The 26247-nt window shown below is 47.9% G+C and overlaps 1 protein-coding gene across 2 annotated transcripts in view; it reads right to left on the reverse strand.

Moving 5' to 3' along the window:
* LOC125946804 (phospholipase A1-like) overlaps nucleotides 1-26247 on the reverse strand; it is a 380678-nt gene that overhangs the window by 287950 nt on the left and 66481 nt on the right. For both annotated transcript variants that reach the window (XM_049670869.1, XM_049670870.1), the window contains 2 exons: nucleotides 14779-15090; nucleotides 6186-6438 (listed from right to left, as the gene is read on the reverse strand). In XM_049670869.1, coding sequence (XP_049526826.1) covers nucleotides 6186-6438; nucleotides 14779-15090 — 565 coding nt within the window. The remainder of the gene's footprint in view (nucleotides 1-6185; nucleotides 6439-14778; nucleotides 15091-26247) is intronic.

Below are 26247 nucleotides of genomic sequence, written 5' to 3' on the forward strand. Positions count from 1 at the left end.
TATTTTTTTCGCATGAAATATTCTAGCGTAAGAAGTTTTTGTGAATTCGAGCCCAGCTTTCTATTATTGTTGCGCACTTTTTTATCTAAATTTGAGAAGATTAAACATGAAAGTCATGCGCTGTCAGTCTTTGTTTTATGACATTTGTTTGTGGGCTGTCGTTCTCAAAAATCTGAGAAATAACTTTGTCAACAATTTAAGACAAGGTATGATCAACTTTAGCGATATGATGCTGTGGCAATATAACCCGCATATACGGCATGTCATACGTAGCGTTCCTCGTAAACGTAAGTAAAGGAAACAGATAGCTTAATACCAACGGATGGTTTCCGCCATTTTATTCTAATACTGCCCTCCTCGTCTTTTTCTTCCTTCATCCCTTCTGTTCTTCCTCTTCTTTCGTGACTTCAATGCAAAACGCTTTACCCTCCCTGACGCTCTTTGTTCACACCTCCTGGTGTAGCACTTCAAATTATTTCCGATGGAGGCGCACTCTTTCACAGAGGCTCCCAGATAGCATATTGTCTTCAAGAAGCCGTGCTGTGACGCAGTCTTTATCACAAGAAAGGGTCTGTGATATTCCGCATTTGAAGACCCAACTGCTTTTCTTATTAGGACCTTGCCATCAACCTCCATGTGTGGTATTTCGTTGTTGCGTCTTCTGGCAAAGTTTCTCTTCATGCGTTGTTTGTAGATATCGTCCTTCGGCACACTTATTTTGTTGTTGTGGAATTGGTAAGTTGAAGCTTGCCGAGGTTACCAATTTCGCGATCTGCAGGAAGTGTTGGCGTTACTCCTGAGGCGGCAAAAGAAGGCTGCATCCTAAGCCGCTTATGTATGAACGGTTATGGTGCCTCACATCAGCCTCTAGGCAGCATTTCCATGCACCTGAAAACTTTGGATACAGCCTAATAAATTAATATATCGGATGGCACTCTCCGCATGGCCGTTCGCGGTGGGGTGGTAGGGCGATCAAAGTTGATAGTGATGTCATGATCTCTAGTCCACTTTGCTAGTTTAGCACTACGAAAGGCAGGTCCATTGTCACACACTATGGTCTTTGTATATCAAAAACATTCGGTTGAAAAAGAGCATTGCGCGGTGAGCATCTTCCTTTCCTGCCTTTGCCTTAATTATTCTGGTGGATTCGTCTATGCAAAGTTAAAACGCTTGCGTTTTCCCGACACCTGCACCCGCTTTTTTTAGCTCTGCGAAATGCAAGTGAACGACTTCAAAGGGGACTCGCGAATGCTGTGCGATTATCATGACTTCTGTCGCCTGTCTGAACTTCATTTTGTTTGCTTAAGAGTGTAACACCTGCCGAACATTTTCTAAAGCTGCCCTCCAACTCTTTGGAGTGTAGTTTGGTTCTTCCAATTGTATTGTTGTTTAATTTAAAAGCAGCACTTTTAATATCTCAGTCTGAGAAGATTTTACATAAGAGGCATGCGCTTTCGGTGTTTCGTGTCATGATATTTGTTTGTGGGCTGTCATTGTCAAAATCCCGAAGAATAACTTAATCAAGAATATAAGAGAAGGCATGCCTGCTGCGGAAAATATAACCCGCATATAGCGCATATCATATTGGAAGGCGTGGCATATACATATACCTAAGTATGTACGCAAATGTTTGCTCAGGGAAACGAAGCAGACACCGGATTTTCTGCGACACGGAACCCTTAATGCTCTCGCGATAAAAAGGACGGTCGCTGCCGGTTTGGTATAGATTATTACCACCAGCACACAATCACTAAGGACGTGTATCCTGCACTGCAAATTCATGGCGAGCTCCACTGACTTCATGGCTCGAATGACTTCTCGTCAATCGATCTGAAAGCAGAGTGCTGTAAAATCTCTGTTGACCAAGTTGACTACGAGGAAACCGCGTTTGTTCCGCCGGACAGTCTTTACCAGTCTAAAGTCACTGTGTATGACATCTCCAATGCCCCGGCTATACTTGAGCCCAAGATGGACTTTATTTTCCGTCAACTTAAAAAGGTTCATTTGCCTGTGTTACCTTGATCGTGTGGCCGTTCTTTCGCCGAAACGTTCAAGCCAGTACCCGTGCCCTTTGTCCATTTTCGAACTATTCTGCGCCGTGGACTTTAGTTCAACTCATCGAAATGCACATAGAGCCCCACCTGGCCCCGGGGAATTCCACGCTGTGAGAAAGCTTGCGTTATATTGCTCAATGAAATATCTTAGCAACTATTCAACGCTGGCAGTAGAACTTGTTGTGCTCACCTTGAAGAAAGGTGTGCATGATGTACCGTCGTAAACAAGGGCACTCCTTGTGCAGCTGAGGCGGATGATACTCCCACACTGCCTCACCCCTACATTGCCCGCCGTAGTACTTGCATTTCACGACAGCGCACACCTTCCCTCTGCTCGTCCACATTTTAAATAAATAGTACAAAGTCACCCCTGGTCGGCGGTCGGCGGCGCCTTATGCCTCTGATGAGCTCTCCGAAGAGCTCCTGTGTCATTTGGTGGTCCTACCGCGTTTTTGAAAGGTCACACAATGACTTAGTACTGGGTCACACTCCTCACTACTGCTCAGCACTGGGTTGCAACAACAGTAGCAAGCCTAGGGAGCCTAGATGAAACAGCGTTGCATGTAGGCTCCCTAAGCAAGCCGACGTCAAACCGCCCTCCTACGGCTCATTTTTTTTTTTTTTTTTGTCATATCGGGCGAACTATGTAGTACGTTCCTGCTCGCGAGGCCACATTCAAACGAGCTTCAGGTCAGTCCTCTTGCCATGAAGAGTAATATCACGACGATGAAGTCGACAAAGACCTTTGGTGTCTTCCTCAGATGAGGAAAGAGTGGAGGAAGATCCCGCGGACTACGACACTATCTTGGTTTATGTTTGTCGCTCTGTGCCTTTGTAAAATTAAAGTAATGTAAAGGAGCAGTTTACAGTTAGAGCAATACAACAGAAAAAGATACCTGGTGAAGTAATTAAATTGGCGCTGAAACTCATTTGGAACGCCGCAGATTCTCACAGCTGTTACCACAACTTTTAAAATGGAATCTCCTTATGATGCACCAATTTTCCTTGCATGCTGCTGTAGTGGTCTACAGCAACACACGCCTGACATTCATGTGTGAATCGCAACACCTTTTATGACATTTCCACCGAGAATAATTAACAAAACTGTCAATGATTACCGCGTCCTGCATAGAAGTTAATAATGCCGTTGGTACCACCTCCCGAATTTTAGCTATATCGTGCGAGAACTGTATAATATGGTCGTACGTCGTCCTGAAGGGAACATCGCATTAGACGGCTCTTGCACAGGATAGTGCGTAGTGCACTTGAGAGTACTCCTGCCGGTCTCGCTGATTATCGCCGCTTAAGGAGGATACACACGAGAGGGCAAAATCCCACCTGCTCCACGGGCCAAACGGTCACGTGATAACTTGAATCCGGCGCAGCTGAGTTAGGTCGCATTCCCCCAGCCGGAGCGCCGTTTGCGGAATCCGCGTGCTTACTCTCGACTCGAATACTTAGCAGCTGCGCGTTTGCATAATTGGGGTGCTCTTTATTGCATAGCGCTGTGAATCCCTCAACAAGAGCCAAAGAAGTGACGGTTGCATCGTCACTTGGCGTTTTCTTGTGCACCTCACTCATGTTGAGGTCACGCAGACTGCGTGGTCTGAGCAAATAGTAACGCGTGCGCAGCCACGACTCACCACAACAAAAGCACATGCGATCACTGGTGCACAAGAAAAGCACACGCGACTTCAAGCCGACAAGACACCATCATAGCCATGCCAATCCGTCCAATGTTGACAGATTTGACGCTGACTACGCTGAATTGAGGTCAAACGACGGCCAAACGAACGGATAGAAATACCGGCTAGCATTTTCAATCCAGACCGCCAGCGGAGGAGGCCGGACTAGGCGAGGGTGGCACGTTTTGATGACGCTTGCGTCACGTGATGCGCCATCCGCTGCGAAAATTCTTCCTCCGTCCGATCGTGTGAATGCACGTTTAAAGGCGCTAAAATGACGTGTGATGGACGCTCGCGCGATATATCTAAAAATGAAGGTGGCTCTACTTGCCTCGTCCGTGAGCTGTTTGTTTACTCTTTTGAGGTGCAAAAATGTAATAGCTAATAACGCTGTTCAGTTCGGTAAACAAGTTAAACTTGAGTCGATGAGCATAATCACAAATTTTGCTGCGGACGAAGTAGCCCTTAATCAGATCTTCTAAATCGAGAAAGGCAAAAGATTGCTTTGCTGAACAGGTAGCATGTAGCGGCTATATGCGAACGGCGATTCGTGTAGACTGTATTCTTATACCACGCAATGCACAAGAGAAATGATTTGGATTGAATATTTGTAAAATACAATGAAATAAATATTGATAACCATACAACTAAAATTATTTGGTTCAATTTCTGTGCCCGTACTGGGGCTATTATAAACGAGACACGCTTGCAATATAATTAAGATTTGTTTTGACAATACAAATAAACTTGTTTTTGATGTAAAAAAGACAAATTGTTCCGTTGTTCAAATATGTACGATAAGAGGTTGAGTTTGTAGCATGCAAAATAATAGTTCCGACTCTTGATGAGGGTATATGGGTACATTTGAATACAATAATTCATTAATGTTTTCTTCCACTGCGCACGCATACCAGACACACCAAGCTTTTACTTCAACTAGAGTTTTAAATGAAACACGGCACTGCATTACATCGCTCACAAAGCATGTTGTAATGTGCTTTTTATTTTCTGCAGTACACTAAGGAGCCAAGTATTGCTGATGCAGGCGAGCATTATATTAACTTGATGACGCTGTTCATAACTACAATTTGGTCCTGCTCTCAACCGATAATTCCAGAAGGCTTGAGCTGGCTAAAGGAAAAATCTGCCAGTGGCAGGGCATCTGCCAGTCGTTTTCTTCTCAACTGTGGCCGCTGCACTTCAAGCAGAATGTTCTGTATACAGAATCATTTCATTAGCCGTATTTGAATAGGTTAATTTCTTCGCTTGAGTACACTGTTCATTCTTCACCTGTAGATCACGTGATATTTTCATTCTCATCCTATTTGTTTTCCGCGTGCGTAGGTTTGACTCACCGTCTCTTCACCAGTAATTTAGCGCCCAACATCCCGTTGGAGCCTCGTTTTTTTTGTGTTGCAATTTTAATAGATGTGTAAGCCGCAGCGTTGGAGTAGCATCAAAGGAACAGTGTCACTCATTCGCCACGAATACGCCATTGGTATCCGCACAATCTTCCTGCCGATAAAATGCTCGATGAAAGCTCCTTGAAGTACCGCAGGCACATGATTAATGAGATTGGAACATCTCGTCTGCATGGCGAAGGGCAAGCTCACGTTTCCTCGAATGTTCTGGATCTAAATGCATTGAAACCAGTGAAAGTTTCCCCTTCGGCTTGCATGTTTATAGCCATACTATAATTCGGCACGACGCAAGTGGGGCCCTTCTGACTTGTTTTCTTTTTTGAAGGAACATCTTCACTCATTCCCGGAGTCTCACAAGCCTGGTATTCCAAAACGTCACCCGCGGTATTCACTTCGCTCCTTAGAGTCTAAGGAAATTAAAGGAACTCCGATAACTATCGCGACTGCAAGGGCAGTGCGCCCTGCAGTCTGCGTTTGAACTGACAATATATATGACAGCTTTTCAAAATGATTTATTACAGCACGAAACATCAGACTTTTATGCACACTTTCACCATAAGTTTACCCCTTTCCTTCAGGCTTTAGTGTGATGTAATTATTTGAAATATTACAGGCGCACCAGAACAACAAAGTGAGCAGCAGACGACGCGCGCTTTGCGACAGACCGCTGACTCCTCCGGTCATGACGCTGAGAAGTAGTGAACTACGCTGGTCGGCACACCTACCCATCTAGCCATCGTAGTTACAGCAGGAATATACATCCGGTCATGCTCCAGCTAAAGTGGCATGAAAACTTGCACGCACTTCATTCCAAGTGCAGGAGTCAACCGTGATGCTTGAAGCGCAGCACAAGTATTCTTTGCTCAGAGCAACTTGCTGCATATCTTTTTAAGTTGCGTACCTTAAATACATAACCTTTCAACGATATCGCTGGCAAACACTCACGATTACTCGTACTTTTAGAGGGGTACCCGTCCTATGCATGGCTTTTCTTCATATATTTAATGTTATTGATCAATATTTACCTGTTATGCGTCCAAGCTTCTCCCCTGTGGCGTTGTAGAAATGGCGACCGCAAAAGCCTGCAGCTTGTGCCCCCAAGCTGAATCCTATTACGTGTATATCCTTCGCCTGAAGCCTGCCATTAGATGTCGCAACCATGTCTTGAAGCAGCATTGAAAGCAAGACACCGGGCATAGCACTGTTCGATGCTGCCGCAGCATAATCAGGTATACGTGCTCCATTTAGCCACGTAACCATTAGGACGTTGCATTTAACCTAAGGAAAACAAAAATAAATTTGACAAATACTCAAGCAATAACGTAAAACAATAACGTAAAACAATGAAGCTCACCCTAGAATATTATCAGAACAACTGCAACATTCCGAAAAATATACAGACGTCTGAAATGTTTTGATTTTGTAAACTGCATGCTGAAGCTCAGCGCTAAGGAACACTACCAACAGCAGCATGACCAGATATATCGTTCCCTTCTTTTGTGTTGTCATGTTTTTTCGGCAATCCTTTAATCTATGTAATACTATGTAATACGCTTTCAGAACATAAATATCTCAAGAATTCAAGTCCATGGGTATTTTTTTCACTTCTACGACAATTATTTATTCACTTGTCACTACAGGCCTTCGAAGAGACCTGGCCCATATTGCAACTTTTCCGGCCAGTCCTGCGGCAAAATTTCCGCGCGACTGGCTGCTTGAGGCACTTTGCGCGTATTCGCGTGCTTTTTTCACACTCAGAAAAACACTTTTATGTAGCACGTATTGAGAAAAGGAAAACTGTATCGGGAGTGTTGCATGTTGCGCTACAATCTTCTCATTGACCCTGTTCTTCTAATTACACTATTTGAGAAGGTGGATAATTAATTAGGACTAAATACGTAATTAGGAGTAGCGCAAAAAAGTTATCTGAGTATCTCCAAGCGACGGCAAACACCATTTCCTTGGTTCTGGCCAGCTACGTAGCATTTGCATATTTCTAAATCTTGGTGCATGATAGTTGGGACACCTTCTATATATACATATGACGCTTAAAAATTTAGGGGATGCTAAAGTGTTATGCATCAATGTCTATACGTAACAATTGGTGCTTAACCGCCATGGTTGCGCAGTGGTTTTAGCGTTGCGCTGCTAAGCACGAGGTCGCGTGATCAAATCCCGGCTGTGGTAGCTGCATTTCAATGGGGGCGACATACAAAAAGGCTCGTGTACCGTGCATTTAGTGCACGTTAAAGAAGCCCAGGTGTACAAAAGTATTCGTGACTCCCCCAATACGCCGTGCCTCACAATCATATCATGCTTTTGGCACGTAAGACCCCCGAATGTAATTACTTCTAAATAATTTCGTGCCTGAATTATATCTCAAAACATTCATAGTATGTTATCTGATAGCCTAACAATCATGTAGGTCGTACGTCCTCTAAACAGCCACGTTTTTAACAGCAGAGCTGTTTAAGCCGACCGTCAGTCCATTTGTCGTGAACAAAACCTCGCTGAGCAATGACGTCGCCTGCGTTGCCTAGGAAACACCTCGTGTTTCTTCTCTCCGTGCCGTGCACATGTTGCCTTGACATGGCACGTTAACGAGAGGGAAGGAGAACATGTGCGTGGCGAGCGCTATGCTCGGGAGCGAGAAAGGGAAAATGAGAGTTAGAGAGAGGAAGAAAGAAATTGTAGCTGCACCAACGAGGCAACGCGTGGAGTTGCTACCGACGCCATCCGTATTTCCCCGTTTCCCCGCGTTCGCGCCGAACACGCGCGGTGTCTGTGACTGCAGCAGGCGCCTCTGGCGGCGGCATGCAGGTTTCGACCAGCCACGCCCCGGCAAGTGTTGAGTGCAGCCTGGCCGTGACGTGATGGGGGTGATTAAGTTCGGAGTCGCCGCGACGGCGGCGTAACTGTCGTTGGCTCTGCGGCGAGTACATGAAGCCTTGACGTGGGACGACCAAAGAAGATCCGGACCCCAGAAAAAGAATCCGCTTATCATGAAGCGCGTCGCGCGGTCAAGCGAGAATCTGCGCGTCGACGGCGAGCCAATACGGAATACCGTGCCTAGAAGCACTTAGCATTTCTTAGCAAAAATAAGCGAAGCCTAGTAAAACCTGGAAATAATGAATGAACAACTTTATTTGTCAGGATTAAAAGCCTGCAGGATCTGCGGGGGTGGGAGGCGACAGAGACATCTACTCGTGGTAGAGCCCCATCACCTCCACGGCCCAGTGCAGGAGGTCGTCCTGCGGACCAGGCTAGGAGCTGCCTAGGGCAGCCCCCCACAGCTCCACACACTTAAGGCGGGGGGGGGAGGGGGGTGGTCGGGGCATTCTAGAAGTATGCGGTTATAGTTAGCATAAGAGGTTACGCAAAGATAGCAGCCGGAATCGAGAAATTGATCGGTGTATAGTTTATTCAGGAGTGGCGCAGTAGTGATGGCGGGTGACTGCAGTTGTATCCATCAGATTTCCAATTCCCTCGAGTGGGGAAGAGTGAGAGGGGGTAAAGTGCGTCGCGATGACATGTAGTGTTGGCAGAGGTCGTTATATGTAATGAGTCTATCACGCGAGGCGCCGGCCTCAGCCTCCCCTTGTCCGGTTCGTGAAACTTCGGGCACAGGCATAGGCGGCTTCGTTGCCTGGCAGGCCCTCGTGTGCAGGAGCCCAAATGAGTGTAACTTCTCATTGAACTGCTGATTTGTGTGCGATGATTCTAGCCAGTCTGCCGATACACCCGGCTTCATTTAGAATCGCTGATAACAGTCGCGGCTGAGGGGACAGTGAGAGCCAGTGCTTTGGCTGCCTCTTCTGCCTCCTCTGAGAAAGGGGTGCATATAGAGGCCGCAGCCACCAGCTGGCCTTGTGGAGTTACTGCCGTGATAGCGAATTTATGGGTGTTTGAGGGGTATTCTGTCGCGTCTACGTATAGTGTGCCGGGTAGTTTATCGTAGTGGCGGTGCAGCGCTCGTACGCTAGCCACTCTCCGCATGTGGTTATAGTGTTGGTGCATGTTCCGGAGAAGCGGTGGTACATACAATTTGGCTTGGAACTCACTCCGCAGAGGAATTTTGCGTGTAGATTGGAAGGGAGGTTTAATATCAAGGCTGTCAAGTATGCATCTTCCGGTAGTGGATATTGCGGGTCTTTAATACGGTGCAATGAGGTGCGCTTCAATTAACTCTGAGACTGAGTTATGTGCCCCAGTGCCCCAGTAGCAAGAAATCGTTCCGTAGATGTTCTCATGGGTAACCCTAGGGCAAATTTGTGAACCTTGCGGATAAGTGTATTGATTTCCTCCTCCTCCCGTTTATTGAGAGTGACGTAGGGCACAGTATATGTTATGTAAGTGATTACGATGGCTTGAACGAGTTGGATAAGTTCTGCTCGCAGGCCCCCTCTCTTGTTTGATACTCTGCCAATTAGTCTAATTGTCTGGTCAACAGATTGCCTAAGCCTCTGAAATATAGCTGTGTTTCGCCTATTTTTCTGTATGGTGAGACCTAAGATCGGAATGTTCTCAACCATAGGAATGTGAGTGCCATCTAGGGTGATATGAACTAGAGTCATATGGTTTTTGGCTCGTTTGTGCGAGCGGACAAGCAGGAGCTCTGATTTGGTTGGTCCGCACGTCAGGCTGAGCTGCCGCGTGCATTCGTTGACGCGGTCCGTCGCTTTCTGCAAGAGTTCCTGCAGCTCCGCGTCCGAACAGCCCCCCCCCCCCCCCTGGTCCACATGATGATGTCGTCCGCATAGAGGGCAAAGGAGATCTCTGGGATTGCCTGAAGTTCGCACGCGATGTTTAGCATCGCGACGTTAAAGAGGAAGGGGGATAGCACTGAACCTTGGGGCGTTCCAAAGCTGCCCAGGTTGAATTCCGAAGAGTGTTCTGTACCCATGTGAATCGTGGCTGTTCTATCTGTGGGAAAGTAATTGGAGATGTACTCATAAGTACGCTCTCCAATGTCTAGTCCATTAAGTTCCCTCAATATGGTTGCATGGCTAACGTTATTAAGGCCCCACGAAGGTCAAGTGCAAGCACAGCTTTGGTGTCGAGACCTGGACCCTGCCTAATCATGTCCTTCTGAAGTTGGAGCATGATATCCTGAGTAGATAAGTGCTTACGAAAGCCAATCATTTCGGTTGGAAAGATCCCTGCCTCCTCCACGTATGCCGTTAGTCGGTAGAGAATAACGTGTTCTAGCAGTTTGCCTAGGCGTGACGTAAGGGAGATGGGGCGTAAGTTATCAGGGTTAATGGGCCTTCCTCGTTTTAGAAAAGAAATTACACTGGCATCTCGTCATTGCTTGTGGAGGGTTCCCGTCTCCAGGAATTCGTTAAAGTATCTTGTGAGTGCAGCAACCGCTTGCGTGTCGAGGTTACGAAGCATTTTATTAGAGACCTGATCCGGCCCTGATGCCGACGTGGGTTTGAGATTGGCCATAGCGTGTGCAACCTCAGCCTCCCTAATCGGGGCGTCCAGTTCTGGGTTGCGGGATCCTGTGTAATTTACGTGGGGAGCTTTTGTCTGTAAGGGGAGGGGATTATCGCGTAACTCTTGCAAAAAGCTTGCAAGATCGTCTTTTCGCTCGTGCAGTATTTTATTGATCTGATGACCATGTAGAGCTTTAGATTCAGTCGGATCAAGAAGATGCCTCAATAGTTGCCACGTCCGCTTATTGCTCAGTCGCGCACTAAGACTTACACTTTTGTCCCCATTGCTGTTGAGCTAGTTGGTCAGCATAGTCTTGGATTTCCACGTCCAGCTTCGCTATTCGGCGTCTGAGTTTCCTATTATAGCGTTGTCCTCTCCACCTTCGTAAGAGCAAGCTCTTCGCCGTCCACAGGTGAAGGAGTTTCGCGCCGATTTCTTGCATCTGCGCCTCCTCCATCAGGGCAGTGGTATATCTGAATGCATCGTCCTTTAACTGCGCAACCCATTGTTCTATGTCACCTGACATGTGCCCTCCCCTGTATTCACAGAATTTAGCCCAGTCTGTGATACTGAGTAGTGTGCTACGAAATGGCTTGTGTTGAAAACCAAGGGAGGTTTGAACCATATAATGATCGCTACCTAGGTTCTCGTCTAATCTGGGCCAATCTACATTTCTGGCACGAAGGGAGAGCGTAAGGTCAGGTGTCGTATCCATGACGACACTATTACCGGGTCTCGTAGGAGTATCTATGTTATTATGTACGGTAAGGTGCGAGTCTTGAATGAGTTCCCATAATTCCCTACCCTTGGGAGTTGTGGTTCCGTACTCCCAGGCGTGATGCGGTGCATTGAAGTCCCCCACAATTACTAACGCGTGAAGGCCAGCTTCCTTGCGGGCAGAAACAAAGAGAATGTCAAATTTGTGTTTTTTGTCTTTCGGTTTGCTGTAAACATTGAGAATCGATATGATAGGAATTTTGTAAAATTGTGGAAGAAGTTTAATAAAGTCGTGTTCTATGTCGTCAAATTTGGCGTGTGTTACTGTGAGGTGTCGTGTAAGGAATGCCGTGTACGACCGTGCAGAGGAGTGATGCGACTGGTGAGTATTATATGCCGGTAGTTTCACTGCACAGTGAACTTCTTGTAATGCTATTACCGCCGGTAGGTTTGGGCTATTCGCTACATAGTGTTGGAAATTACCTTTTTTTTCTTTTTGTACACCAGGCAGTTCCATTGCCAGATCATTAAACCTTTACTTTTATTTGTTTTGGACATTAGTCAGCGTTGGAATGAGGGGGATGATCGTAGCAATCATGTTTTTGAGTTCGTCAATCTTGCTCTCAATATTGGTCATGCGAGTCTCGACGTGTGTAATGCGCGTCTCTAGGGCAAGAAATCTCTTACCGATTTTGGTTTCAAGAGCTGTGTTTCTGTCCTTCCGATCCATGTAGGTGTCTGCGTCTAAGAGGATTTCGGCCTCGTCGGAGCTCCTGCGCTTGGCGGGCGGAGGTCCTGCAGTATTTCGAGGGGGAGGCGCCTCCACAGGGCACGTCTGCGCATTGTTAGAAACTCCCATGTCCTCTGCTGCATTTGACGTACTAGGGATAGGGGAGTTAAGCGATTGGATTTGAGCTTTGATCTGGGCTATTTTGGCTCTTAACATTGCGTTTTCTTGAGCTAGTGAGAAAAATTTATTGGTGTTTGTTAGGTTGGGAGAGAAGTTGGGAAGTGAGGAGCCGCGAGAAGATATATACCCCAGCCCACATCACCTGGCTTTGCGCTGCTCCTGATGGTGAGGTCGATAGCGTCGGTCGCGCCGGCCAGTGTTCTTTCCCTTTTAGAGGCGGTGGCGGCTCCTTGCCTGATTTCTTGCTATCGGATTTCTTCTTCTTTGGAGGAGGAAGGGTCCTCTTGGGCTTGTAGCGCTGTGGACACTGCGCCGAGCCCGTGGCGTGGTCTACCGCACAGACTACACATTCATGGTTGCAGGTATGGTTCGCGTCAGGCCTAACCTCCCTGCACTTCTCACAAGTTGGAACGCACACGACCGGGCACACATCCGGTCGATGTCCGATTTGCTTGCACTTGACACAGGCTTCCACCTTCTGTCGAAAAGGGGCGCAGCAGAGTCAGCAGTGGGCGTATTGAACGTAGAACGGCACCTCCTTCCCGAGGAAAGTCACCAATAATGGTTCGGTCTTATCCATTCGGCGGGCATGGAGCACCGGGGATTACAGATTAGCTTGTCGAAGATGGGGCAAGATTTCGGCTTTCTTAATGTATGTGAATACCAGGTACGTGCTTTTTAATATTCCCCTCATGTTTCATAAGAATGCATGGTGCACTTGACGGCTTCATCCACTGTTCCATAACGCGCGAAAAACTAATTAGGCCCAATCAAGTGCCATGAAAATTCCTGACATGAAATGCATGTGGTGTTTAAATTCTAAAGCTGCGTCGTCCACTTCCACCCACTGCGTCTTTAAATTTCGCCTGCTTTTTTGGTCTTACTAAGCCATGCAAATTTATTTCGAATAAATTCTGGAGTTTCACGAGCCAGAAACACGATATGATTATCAGGACTGTCGCAGGAAGGCAATTAGAATGAATTTTGACCTCCTGGAGTTTTTAATTTGCACCCAATTCAATGGTGAATGTGTGTTTTTGCGTTCCGACCACATCGGAATGCAGCCGCCCCGGCCTGGATTGAACCCATGACCTCGAGTTTACCAGGGGAACGCCATAACCACTGGGCTACAGCCGTACTCACTAACCGACCTGTCATGGTAAGAGTGGCGTTTTTGGAATTGCAGAAAAACATTTTCTGTGTAGCTAAACTTTCTCTTCGCGTTTTCACTGTTGTGCGCGTTTAGAATGACCAGTGATAAATTACATTAACGCCTTGTCATCATTGTGCTCATATCTCATCGACGCAGCCCTTGTATTTTCACCAGTGCTTCTAAAACATGTTGCTTTGTTTGCGGCCGGGCGGTTTTCCAAAGGCCGGAGTTTGAAAAAATACTTTTCCTGCTGGAGCAACAACGTGCTTTGGTATAAACGTTTCAACAACGCCTTGCGGCAAAGTTTTATGAACTAGACGCATAGCCCAGGGAAGTCGAAAAGTTCGCTGTCTGGGTCCAGCAAGAGCATTAATTAGGAAGAGCAGCGCCAATCTGGAACGTTTCAAAAGCGTTCTTCTGCATATTACGTTAAATGTTCTTGCAGCGTATTCATAAAACTATTATACAACTGTTTGCAATGGCCACAAAATGCAACACTTTTTGAGCCAGTTGTACAGGGACACGCTCTCATGACAGGACATAGTTAAATGGGTATCACATGGATTTAATTGTCAGAAAACATCACATTTTCATTGTTTTGAAATGTCGCCAATACATCGAAGCCAAATAACACCTAACGTGATTCTCAATAGAAGGTACATTAATTATAGTTTCCTAAAAAGCGTGATAGTAGGGCCTGCGAGAATTTGACTTAGTGGGTAGAACCCCCGCCAGTCCCTGTTAAAAGAGCAGCACACAGCAAAAAAAAAAAAAAAAAGATAGCGTGGCCGCGATTGTCTAGCAACACACCTTGGTACACCGAATTAAAAAGGTGGCCGCCAGATACGATGTGGGTGTTGCAGTTTAGCCCCAACAAGGTGGCTTTAAATTGTCCAGCAGTCGCGAAGGAGGAGAGGCCAGAAACAAAAGGGGTGATAACTGTAGTGTTAAGGAAACTTTCTTCCCATCTCATTCCTTGCACAAAGTCTGCGGTCTACATGGCACTGGTATTTTTCGGCGATTACTACATTAGCCAAATCAGCAGATGTGTTAATGCTAGAAGCGCTAAAATAAGCGGACGATGCGCATAAGGCCGTGCACTGTCGGCAGTGGGGATGGCGGCCTATATATATACATAAATCAAATATTACTAAGATTCTGGTATTGCTTTCCTGGCAAGCTACAAGTGAAATTCTGAAAAGCTGGTGGATATAAAAAGATTATTGCATATGCCTACGCTTGGCCTTTCACGAAACCAAATTATCTCTTTCACAAGAACGATTATTTGAATACTAATACTGTATAATGTCTCGTTTTTTACTATATTTATGCAGTTTCTCTGTTTCTTGTCACCACGGATAATGCCTGAGCATGCGACATTACAATGAACTTCACTGACCTTTCGCATCAATTCGGCCCTCATTTCGTCCATCCATTCAATTTTATCCTTGAAGTTAAATCCATGTATTAAAGCGAAAAGTGGCTTATCTATGTAAACGTTCCAATTAACTACATACTTTTGCTTCCAATTCGTGTGGTCCACTTTTATCGTGTAATTGATGTCTGACGAGTGGAGAGTGATAACGGTACCGACAACTTCAGGTTTGTCAGGACCACCAATATACAGGCCCATCCTATTGTCAGTAGTGAAGCAGCCAATACCATCGTGGCATCTTGGAGTATTGCGCTTCTTGATCATAAATAAGAAGACCTGTGAAAAAGAGAAAAGTGGTTCATGGGAATGACTTTTTTGTATTTCAATAGAATGCTAGTGTGTAATGCGAAAAATAGACCCGCGTCCTTTGTATCACACAGAAGGACAAATAATCCGCCTAAAGTGTATGTCAGAAAACCTTTTTTAACAGCGAAGCTGTATATGGCTCAGATCCGGGCCTTCGTGGCATCTGCGTGTAGAAATTATCATCATCAGCAATGGTGCGAGCGTCGCCGTCTTCTCCCGCAGCTGGCTTGTTAGCGCCCCTCAGATGATGATGATGATGATGATCCTTTATCATGGCTCGCACCCACTGAGGGGGATAGGCAAGGAATCGGGCGGCAGTAGGTAGGTAAACAAAAGTCTTTTTGAAAATGAGAAACGCAAAGTAAAAGAAAGCAAAAACAAAAACAAAGAAGAGCAACCGCGCGAGCGCCCTCATGCCACTGCTATCGCGTTCGTGGTCATCGTCTTCTTCCACATCTGGCTCTGTTGTGCTAAAAACTAGCATCATGAGCAATGGTGCGAGCGTCATCGTCTTTTCCCACAGCTGCCTCATTGGCGAACGCGCTCGCGCCATTGCTAACGTGTTCGTCGTCGTCGTCGTTGTTGCCGTCTTATTCCGCAGCTGGCTCCATTGAAACTCATTATTCAAGCGGAGAATTTCACTTCTCTTCTGTCGTCGTAATGGGGAGGCCGTGTTTACGGGGGTACGAGCCATTCATTGTCTTACGTGACGGACAGATTTAATAAGAGATGATACGCGAATGTGTGTGCGTACCTATCGTCACGATGACCACCGATCAGGACAATAAAAATAATGTTCGTATTTTTGTTCAAATTGTGTGTCGTGCGCGCTAAACAGCTTCGCTCGTCTCCACCTTCACAGAGTTGAATGGCTCATGAATATTTAACAGCTGTTTGAGCCAGAGGTTGGCCCGTATAGCGTAGACCAAAAACTGCGCCTGGCGATGACGTCACTGCGGGTTGCCTAGCAACCGCTTGGCACAGCTGCACCTCGCTTCGCCGCCGCTGCGCACGCCGCGCCGAGCTACGACGACTGCTGACCTGCTCTGTCTACCGATGACGTCACTTCGCGTCGCCTAGCAACCACATGTGCCTCGCTTCGCCTAGACATGTCAACGCTTCGCCAGGCCGCGGCTGGAAGCGCGTCATGCGGCCAAGCGAGAATCTGCGCGTCGGCGGCGAGCCGATCCGGAATACCGTGCCAAAGCTTCAGCCGAGAAGAGGCGTTGTCGAGTCGAAGATCCCAAGTTTCGAGAACGAGAACGCAAGTGTCTGCGTTTGAGTATCCAGCGTCGTCGGGATAGCGACCCTGGCTGCAGCTTGGTGGATCACTAGCTCCACTGTTTGCTCCAGCCTTGCACCACAACTGCAAGCTGCACTTATTTTTTTAAAGGAACCGATTTCTTGTTTGTCTTTACATTTCGGGCAATCTTCTATAAAGATTATATAACAAAAATATTTATTTTTACCTTAACACATTCAATAGTTAATACCATTGTCTCGAATCTTCTACGTACATTCCACACCCAAACCAGAGGCATCACATTCAAAAAAGTGTCTACCTTCTTGCAAATTATTACTTCGTCTTCATGTTGTCCTACTAAAGTTTCAAATAAGAGTTATGAAACCACTATATGATTGCTATAGGGTATTCAGTGTGACGCAATAGAAGCCTAAATATATATATATATATATATATGTATATATTGCGACGAGGTTTATTGTTCCTCGATAACGTTCTAGGAACGCTAGGTACAGGTAAGCAGCGCAAGGGCTATCTGTAGCACGGGGTTCTCTCGCGATCACGGCACGGTCCTTCGTCTTCTTCTTCAGTCGGCACATACCCAGGGGCGCCTCTGCTTCATTACAATGCCCGGGAGCGAAGCATAGCCACCCTGGCGACTCAGGGCGCTGAGAAAATGAGTGGGTCGTAATACGGTTTCAGGCGGTTGATATGTACTGTCTCTCGCCCACGACGACGCAGGTCTGGTGACACTGTGAGCGGCTCAACGATGTAGTTGACCGGTGAAGTGGCATTGATGATACGGTACGGACCGTGATAACGCGCCAGGAGTTTGGAAGAGAGGCCAGGAATGTGGGCTGGTATCCAAAGCCAAACAAGCGAACCGGGAGCAAAGCTGCGTGGTGGTTGATGAGTATGGTCATGTCGTGTCTTTTGACGTTCTTGAGTCTCGCTAGTGAGGGAGCGTGCCAGCTGACGGCAATCTTCAGCATACTTGGCGACTTCGGAAAGCGGAGTGTACTCTGCGGCATCAGGTTGGTACGGCAGTATGGTGTCCAAAGGGCAGGAAGGTTCTCGGCCATACGGAAGGAAAAACGGGGGAAAGCCGGTAGTCGCTTGCGTCGCGGTGTTGTATGCGAACGTGACAAAGGGGAGTACGGTGTCCCAGTCGGAGTGGTCGGATGAAATATACATCCGCAACATGTCGCCAAGTGTGCGATTGAACCGTTCGGTCAGGCCGTTGGTTTGGGGATGGTATGCGGTCGATTTTCGGTGAATGAACCTGCACTCCGTGAGGAGGGCTTCGACACCCTCCGACAAGAAGACACGGCCCCTATCACTCAGTAGTTCTCGGGGAGCACCGTGGCGAAGAACAAAATTGCGAAAGATGAAAAACCCAACTTCACGGGCGGTCGCTGCCGGCAGAGCTGCAGTCTCAGCGTAGCGAGTAAGATGATCTACGCCGACAATAATCCACCGATTTCCACACCCGCTGCATGGAAGCGGGCCGTAGAGGTCGATGCCGACGCGGTCGAACGGACGAGCCGGGCATGGTAGCGGCTGCAACGGTCCTGTGAAACGGTGTGTAGGTGTCTTGCCCTGTTGGCAAGTAGTACAAGCCTGAATGTACTTTTGCACAAAGTTGTACATGCCTCGCCAATAATAGCGCTGACGCAACCTTGTGTAAGTTTTGAGGACGCCGGCATGAGCGCTTAGGGGATCAGCGTGAAAAGATGCGCAGATGTCAGAGCGCATATGACGAGCTATAGCAAGGAGCCATTTCCGACCGTCCGGCATATAGTTGCGGCGATATAGAATGTTGTCTCGCACGGAAAAGTGGGTTGCTTGGCGACGCAGTGCTCGTGTCGAAGGGACATCAGACGGAGCGGCAAGGTAGTCAAGTAACATTGCAAGTGTTGGGTCCTTGCGCTGCTCTGTATGCATGTCGGTGATGGTCAATGGTGACAGGGTGGACGCGGAGTCTGACAAAGACGCCAAGTCAGGTGTCAGTGGGGAGCGGGAGAGCGCATCAGCGTCGGAGTGCTTGCGACCGGTAGCGGTACATGATGCGGATGTCGTACTCTTGCAAGCGAAGCGCCCAACGTCCTAAGCGTCCCGACGGGTCTTTCTGTAACTACGGCGAAAGAACGGCCGTAAAGGTATGGACGAAACTTGCTTAGTGCCCAGATGATCGCCAGGCACTCCTTTTCTGTCACTGAGTAATTCAATTCTGCTTTCTTTAGAGTACGGCTAGCATAAGCGATGACGTATTCATCATAGCCAGCTTTCCGTTGCGCTAACACTGCACCAAGGCCAACTCCGCTGGCGTCAGTGTGAACTTCCGTAGGAGCAGCAGGGTCGTAATGGCGAAGAATCGGTGGTGAGGTCAACAAGTGGCGCAACTGCTGAAATGCCGCATCACATTCAGGTGACCACGCTGCTATGCCGTTACTGTCGGAAAGTAAACTTGTCAAGGGCGCCATGATGGATGCGAAGTTGCGTACGAAGCGACGAAAATACGAACATAAGCCAATAAAACTTCTGAGGGTTTTGATAGACGTGGGCGTAGGGAAGTCTGCAACGGCGCGGAGCTTGTCTGGATCCGGGAGGACGCCGTCCTTTGAGACTACGTGACGCAAGATGGTTAACTTGCTTGCAGCAAAATGGCCACTTTTTGAGGTTGAGCTGTAGGCCGGCAGAGGCGAGACAGGTCAGAATGTCATGCAGGCGAGCTAGGTGTGTCGGAAAATCGGTTGAGAAGACAACGATGTCGTCGAGGTAGCATAGACATGTCTTCCATTTGTGGCCGCGAAGGATGGTATCGATCATACGCTCAAAAGTAGCAGGCGCGTTGCACAACCCGAAGGGCATGACGTTAAACTCGTAGAGGCCATCGGGTGTAACGAATGCAGTTTTCGGACGGTCAGGATTCGGCCATTGGAACTTGCCAGTAGCCGGAGCGCAGATCCAAGGAAGTGAAATATTCTGCGCCTTGCAAGCAGTCGAGAGCGTCATCGATTCGAGGCAGTGGATAAACGTCTTTTCATATCTTGTTTAGGCGTCTGTAGTCGACACAAAAACGAATGGAGCCATCTTTTTTTCTTACCAACACGACAGGTGACGACCAAGGACTTTGAGAAGGACGGATGACTTCACGTTTGAGCATGTCGTCCACTTGCTCTGTGATGACTCGTCGCTCTTTGGCCGATACACGATACGGGTGCTGTCGCAAGGGGGAGTGGGAACCGGTGTCGATGGTGTGAGAAACACCGGTGGCACGGCCCAATGACGTCTGATGGCAGTCGAAAGAAGAAATAAACTTGTGAAGGAGAGCGAGAAGTTGGCGGCGATGAGATGGGGAAAGAGCAGGGTCGATGGCGTTGTCAAAACACACTGAAGACGATGAGTCTGAGACAGAAGCGATGGCGTCAACGTAACAACGGTGGGAGTCGGCAGGAACATCGAGACCGTCAACGTAGTCGACCGCCTGCAAGTATCCTAGGGTCTCTCCACGCAGTAGGCTGATCGGGTACTGGTAGTAGTTGATGACCAGCATAACAGTTGACCCAGATGTTATAATGAGCACGGCAAACGGAAGAACGATGCCCTTGCGCTGAGCAAACACATCGGACGGCGTGAACTCTACAGTGGCGTCAGAGTCGGCAGCAGACGACAGGACAACAGCCATCGACGACTCAGGGGGTATGGTTGTGTAGGCATCAACAATGAGTTTATCGGCAACGCGAGGAGAGCCGGTCAGCAGTGATTCACATAGTGGTAAAAGCGAAACTTCTGCACGCGAACAGTCAATGACAGCATGATGACGTGACAGAAAATCCCAACCAAGGATGAGGTCGTGAGAGCACGATGGTAGCACGAAACACTCGATTATGTACAGAACTTCGTTGATGACAAAACGGGCCGTGCATACAGCTGAAGGGTGAATTCGCTGCGCGCTGGCAGTGGCGAGCACCAGGCCAGAGGGAGCTGTAGTCACTTTTCGGAGTTTGCGACGAAGGTTCTCGTGATTGACGGAAACGGCGGCTCCGGTATCGACTAGCGCAACTGCGGGTACTCCCTCTACAAAAACGGTAATAACATTTTGCGGCGAAGATGGAGGTCTTGAGAACGTCGATGTATTAGCAGTTCTTGCCTCAGGAACTGCACCAGTCAGTTTCCCGCTTCAGTGGGAGCTCGACGACGCAGGGGCGAAATCGAACGCCGACGAGGGGAAGGGGAACGACGAGTTTCTGATCGGCGATCAGTTTCAAGACGTCTCGGTGAAAATGGAGACGCGGCGGCGTATTGTGGTGCGTAGGTGGGCGTTTCAAAGGTGGTAGGCGTTGTTGGGGCGCGGCGGCGACAGAAGCGCGCCACATGGCCAGCAATGCCGCAGGCGAAGCGGATAGGCCGGTTGTCTTCAGTGCGCCACGTCGAGGTTGGACGAAAAAACTGCGGTGACGGTCGGGCAACTGGAAATGAAGCCGGATGCATGGGCGATGAAAAGGAAGCTGGCGGTGGAGGAGGCCGTGCAACCACGGCTGCGTAACTGAGCGGCAGCGACGTAGGGTGAGTGGGAAAGTCGGCAGTATGGCAGCGGCACACTCATAGGATTGGGTGGGGAGGTTGTAGGAGCTGCAGGAAGCGCTTCCGATATCTGATTGCGGATGGCTTGCTGTAGCGTTGGAGTCAAAGTTGCCGAAGGTGAGCCGCTGTGAGGCAGCAGCGATAGCTGCCTGGCCACCTCTTCACGAATAAAATCTTTTATATGTTGCGATAGGGTACGAGTTGGGTAGAAGGTCGGCAGAAACCGCAATGCTCGAGACGGAATCGGCGAGCTGAATGTTTTGGCGAGCGATGGAACGTTGGCGGCGCAGCTCGTCAAAGCTCTGACATAGGCTAGTAAGGACGGACAAGCTCGTCGTGCTTTTTGCCAGCAGCATCTGGAATGCGCCGTCCTCTATGCCCTTGAGGATATGCTTAATCTTGTCATCCTCTGACATGGTGGGATTTACCCGCTTGAACAAATCGAGAACATCCTCGATGTAGCTGGTGAATGTCTCTCCAGGCTGCTGTGCGCGCTGGCGCAGACGCTGTTCAGCGCGTAGCTTACGCACAGCGGGGCGATCAAACACTTTGGCAAAAAAGGTCTTAAATGCTGACCAGCTTGAAAAGTCTGATTCGTGGTTGAAGAACCACAGTTTGGCTACATCGGCGAGGTAGAAGGACACATAGGACAGCTTAGCCTGGTCGTCCCATTTGTTATGGGCACTTACACATTCGTACGGTGAGATCCAGGCTTCCACGTCGTGTTCGGCGGTCCCACTGAAAATGGGTGGATCGCGATGAAGAGGGAGGCCGGCGCAGACGACAGTGGCAGCCGGTGGTGCAGGCGACGAAGTGGCTGGATCAGGCATAGTGCAGGGTGATCGCGTTGGTGTTGGCAGGGTTCGAGTGCGGAGCTCCAGGACGAGGCGAAGGATCTCAGCAACCTCCACCAAATGCGACGAGGTTTATTGTCGTCGATAACGTTCTAGGAACGCTCGGTACAGGTAGGCAGCGCAAGGGCTATCTGTAGCATGGCGTTCTCTCGCGATCACGGCACGGTCCTTTGTCTTCTTCTTCAGTCAGCACATACCCAGCGGCACCTCTGCTTCATTACAATATATATATATATATATATATATATATATATATATATATACAGGGTGTTTCATTTTAGCTGCACCAAATTTTTTAAAATTGTCTGCGGCAGATAGCACAATTCTAATCCTTGCTCTAAACTACTCGATGAGGCGGCCATTACTTTCACGAGAAATCAAAACGCCTAATTGAGTAATTAGCATAATTACGCTAGTTAACTTTTTAATTAATGATTTTACGGCACATCTTTCAATCTACGAATTATAGCCGCTGAGTTCGCAAGGCGTATCCACTTGAACGAATTCTCAGAACTGAACCAGTTTCAAGAATATTAATTTTTAACGTGTCCGACGAAATGTATGGGCGTTCCAGTTAACGTTTTGAGGAAAACGCTGTTTTATGCATTGAAGCACAAAGCTAACTGGAACGCCCATGCATTTCGTCGGAGACTTTGAAAATTATTATCTCGAAACTGGTTCAGTCCTGAGTATTCGTTCCAAGTGGATACGCCTTGCGAACTCAGCGGCTATAATTCTTAGATTGAGAGATGTGCCGTAAAATCATTAATTAAAAAGTTAATTAGAGTAATTATGCTAATTACTCAATTAGACGTTTTGATTTCTCGTGGAAGTAATGGCCGCCTCATCGCGTAGTTTAGATCAAGGATTATAATTGTGCTATCTGCCACAGGCTATTTTTAAAGATTTGGTGCAGCTAAAATGAAACACCCTGTATATATATATATATATATATATATATATATATATATATATATATATAGGCGTGTTATGCTATAGAACTACGCACTTCAAGAAGTAGGAGTATCATAAGCACACTTTCCTCGTCGTCAAAATCACTCCATTTTCTGAACAATTATGCCTACGTAATATTTTATTTTCAGTATTCCTTTGAGGGTTGGGAGATCTCAGGCGCACGTGCCCGTTTTTTTTTTGTTTTTTTTTTTTGCAGAATATATGAATGACATATCGAGGGAATTTCTTTTGCACTTTTTTTCTTCGGTGGCTTTTGGGCTAGCTCGCTGGCCGGTCGTAGCATAGCAACTAGCGTAACGGGCAAATTTTAAACACTTGCAGTTGCGTTACTTGACAAGCTTCCTCTGACTTTGAAACGTTTCATGGATGCAAATTATTTGCCTAAGGTGCTCATGCAGTCTGACACAAAATATAAATAAAAGGATATGGATGGACCAAAACGTAACCTGGAAAGATTAAACTAAATTGTCTTTAATACATTATACATTACCATGCACTTGTAGCCAGTAATATTGTTTGGCTTCTATTGCTTAGCGAAAGCACATTTTTCTTGTTCCTCAGGGAGCTCAACAATAAATTAACACGTGCTGACAACGCAACCCATCGATTTACTTACAGCTCTTGCTAAAAGTAAGTTTGCTCATAAGCTCAATACTAGACACAATTAGGTGTAATCCAAATATTTTTCACGCTGTCCACTCACCAGTAGAAATTTTCACCCTTGCGGAAAAAAATGACGTTCGTCGCTCATGAGTGGCGGCCTGTGTTAGCCGTGTCGAGACGGCTCGCGCCATATTTGTGTGCAAAGCCGGCTGAAGGTCACATGCTTTTACGATCATAAACCAGCTAACGCAAGAAAAATTTCCATAGTCACCAACTGTTTTCAGGGCAGCAATTGCTTCCGAAGCGCTTCTCTTCGCCCGTAAGACCGCATCGTGAATTGACGATTTCCGCAGATGCTCGAGAGCACGGTGGGGCTCTCGCGGCGCTCCTTTGGCAGCCTATCATATTGTCACGTAGAAGTGGCGGTGAAGAAAACAGTCGCAAAACAGTGAATGGCGAAACGGACTCTTTATTGGGCGAACCTGTGCCCACAAAAGCAAGTTGCACTCGAAGCACAACGATAGCGGCCAACACAGTCGGCGATCGTCGAAATCTGATCAGCGGCGAAACGCATCGGCTTTTATACCTGAGTAATCGAAGGTTCCAGATTAATCCCTGGTGCCCGCGTGTCTTCCTGAAAGCACTAGACAATTCGTGTCGCTCATGCAATAAGATTACATAGGCGTCGGTGACAACAGACACCAGACAGAAGCATCGATAACGTTCGAGAAACTTCGGATATATGCAGGCGCGTCCTGCGCCGAGCCATAACGTTTAACATTTGTTAGCCGGTGAAAGGCGGTCGCCGGTGAAACATAAACATGTAAACGTGTCAATACCCTCCCCAAAAAGCATCGTCCCGATGCTACAAACAAGAAAGCGAAAACAAAACCACGCGTAATAAAGAAAAAAAAACAATAGCAAAGCAACAAAGTACCCAACTTCGTCAGCTGACGTAGGAAAGCTTAAGGCGCACCACGTGGATGACTTCAGGTCGTGCGCGGCGCCGCTGTGATTGCGAAATGCCGTCTCGCACGACCTCATACTCTAGTGCGCCAATACGTCGGATGATCTTATAGGGTCCAAAATAGCGCCATAACCGTTTCTCGCTAAGTCCTAGTCGGCGTATCGGAGTCCAGACCCAAACATGCTCGCCTAGTTGGTACTCCACGTAGTGTCAGCGAAGATTCTAGTGTCGGCTATCGGTGCTCTGCTGGCTCTTGATGCGCAGGCGGGCGAGCTTTCGACCTTCGGCGCATTGCAAGTAGGTGGCAATGATGAGATTGTCTTCGTTAGTGACGTCCGGTAGCATGGCGTCAAGCGTCGTTGCCAGGTTCCTTCCGTGGACCAGATTGAAGGGCGCCATGTACGTCGTTTCTTGCACGGCCGTGATGTATGCGAAGGTCACGTACGGAAGGATGGCATCCCACGTCTTGTGTTCGACGTCGACGTAATACATTTCCAGCATGTCGGCGATGGTCTTATTTAGGCGCTCGGTGAGGCCATTCGTCTGCGGGTGGTTGGCGGTGGTCCGGCGATGGCTTGTCTGGCTGTATCGCAGGATGGCTTGAGTTAGATCTGCCGTAAAGGCCGTACTTCTGTCGGTGATGACGACTTCTGGGGCACCGCAACGCAGGAGGATGTTCTCAACGAAGAATCTGGCTACCTCGGCGGCACTGCCTTTGGGCAAGGCTTTGTTTCGGCGTAGCGGGTGAGGTAGTCCGTAGCTACGAAGATCCATTCATTCCCGGACGTCGACGTTGGGAAAGGCCCCAGTAAGTCCATCCCGATCTACTGGAATTTTCGGCGAGGTGGTTCGATCGGCTGTAAAAATTCCGGCTTGCCTTATCGGCGGTGTTTTTGCGCTGACAGTCACGGCATGTCTTTACGTAATGGACGACGTCAGCAGTGAGGCGAGGCCAGTAGTATATTTCTTCTATGCTCGCGAGCGTGCGGGAAATACCGAGGTGTACAGCCGTTGGGTCGTCATGGAGAGCTTGCAGAACTTCTGGACGCAATGCTGAGGGTACTTCGAGGAGGTAGTTGGCTAGGAGTGGCGAGAAATTCTTCTTTAGGAGAATGTTGTTTTGCAAGAAAAACGACGCCAATCCTTGCCTGAACACCTTCAGCACAATGACGTAGACTTGTAGACTACCTTCCAGGTAGTCTACAAGGCTCCTTAGTTCTTATTCTTGCTCTTGTTCTTGTTGCTCTGTTGTTGTTGTTCTGTTGCTCTTGTTCTCTTAGTTCTTGTTGTTGGCTCTTTGTTGTTCGGCAAATTCGTCGGGACTGATAGGTCCCAAGAAAGTGTCATCAACCTGGTCGTGCTGTGGCCGAGGTTCAATGGGGGCGCGTGACAAGCGGACGGCGTCAGAGTGCTTTCACCCGGACTTGTAAACGACGGTGATGTCGAATGCTTGAAGCCTCAGACTCCATCGTGCGAGGCGAACTGAAGGATCCTTCATGTTAGGTAGCCATCACAAGGCATGGTGGTCGCTCACAACTTGGAAGGCTCTGTCGTAGAGGTAGGGGCTAAACTTTGATGTAGACCAGATGATGTCGAGGCACTCCTTTTCTATGGTGGAATAATTTGCTTCCGCCGTCGAGAGCGACCGGCTAGCGTAACTTACAATACTTTTAGTCCGTCAGTCCTCTGCACAAGCACGGCGCCGAGTCCTACGCTGCTTGCGTCGGTTCGTCGGCGGGGCAGGATAGTATCCAGTGGACACGACGGCTCACGTCCGTATAGGGAAAATAAGGTGAAAAACAGGTGGTCGCTTGCGCCGCGGTGTTATAGGTGAACGTAACGAACGGGTGTACGGAGTACCTGTGGGTGTGGTCGGACGAGACGTACAACCTCAACTT

Source organism: Dermacentor silvarum, chromosome 7 (assembly GCF_013339745.2).
Source record: "Dermacentor silvarum isolate Dsil-2018 chromosome 7, BIME_Dsil_1.4, whole genome shotgun sequence".
Classification (NCBI taxonomy): domain Eukaryota; kingdom Metazoa; phylum Arthropoda; class Arachnida; order Ixodida; family Ixodidae; genus Dermacentor; species Dermacentor silvarum.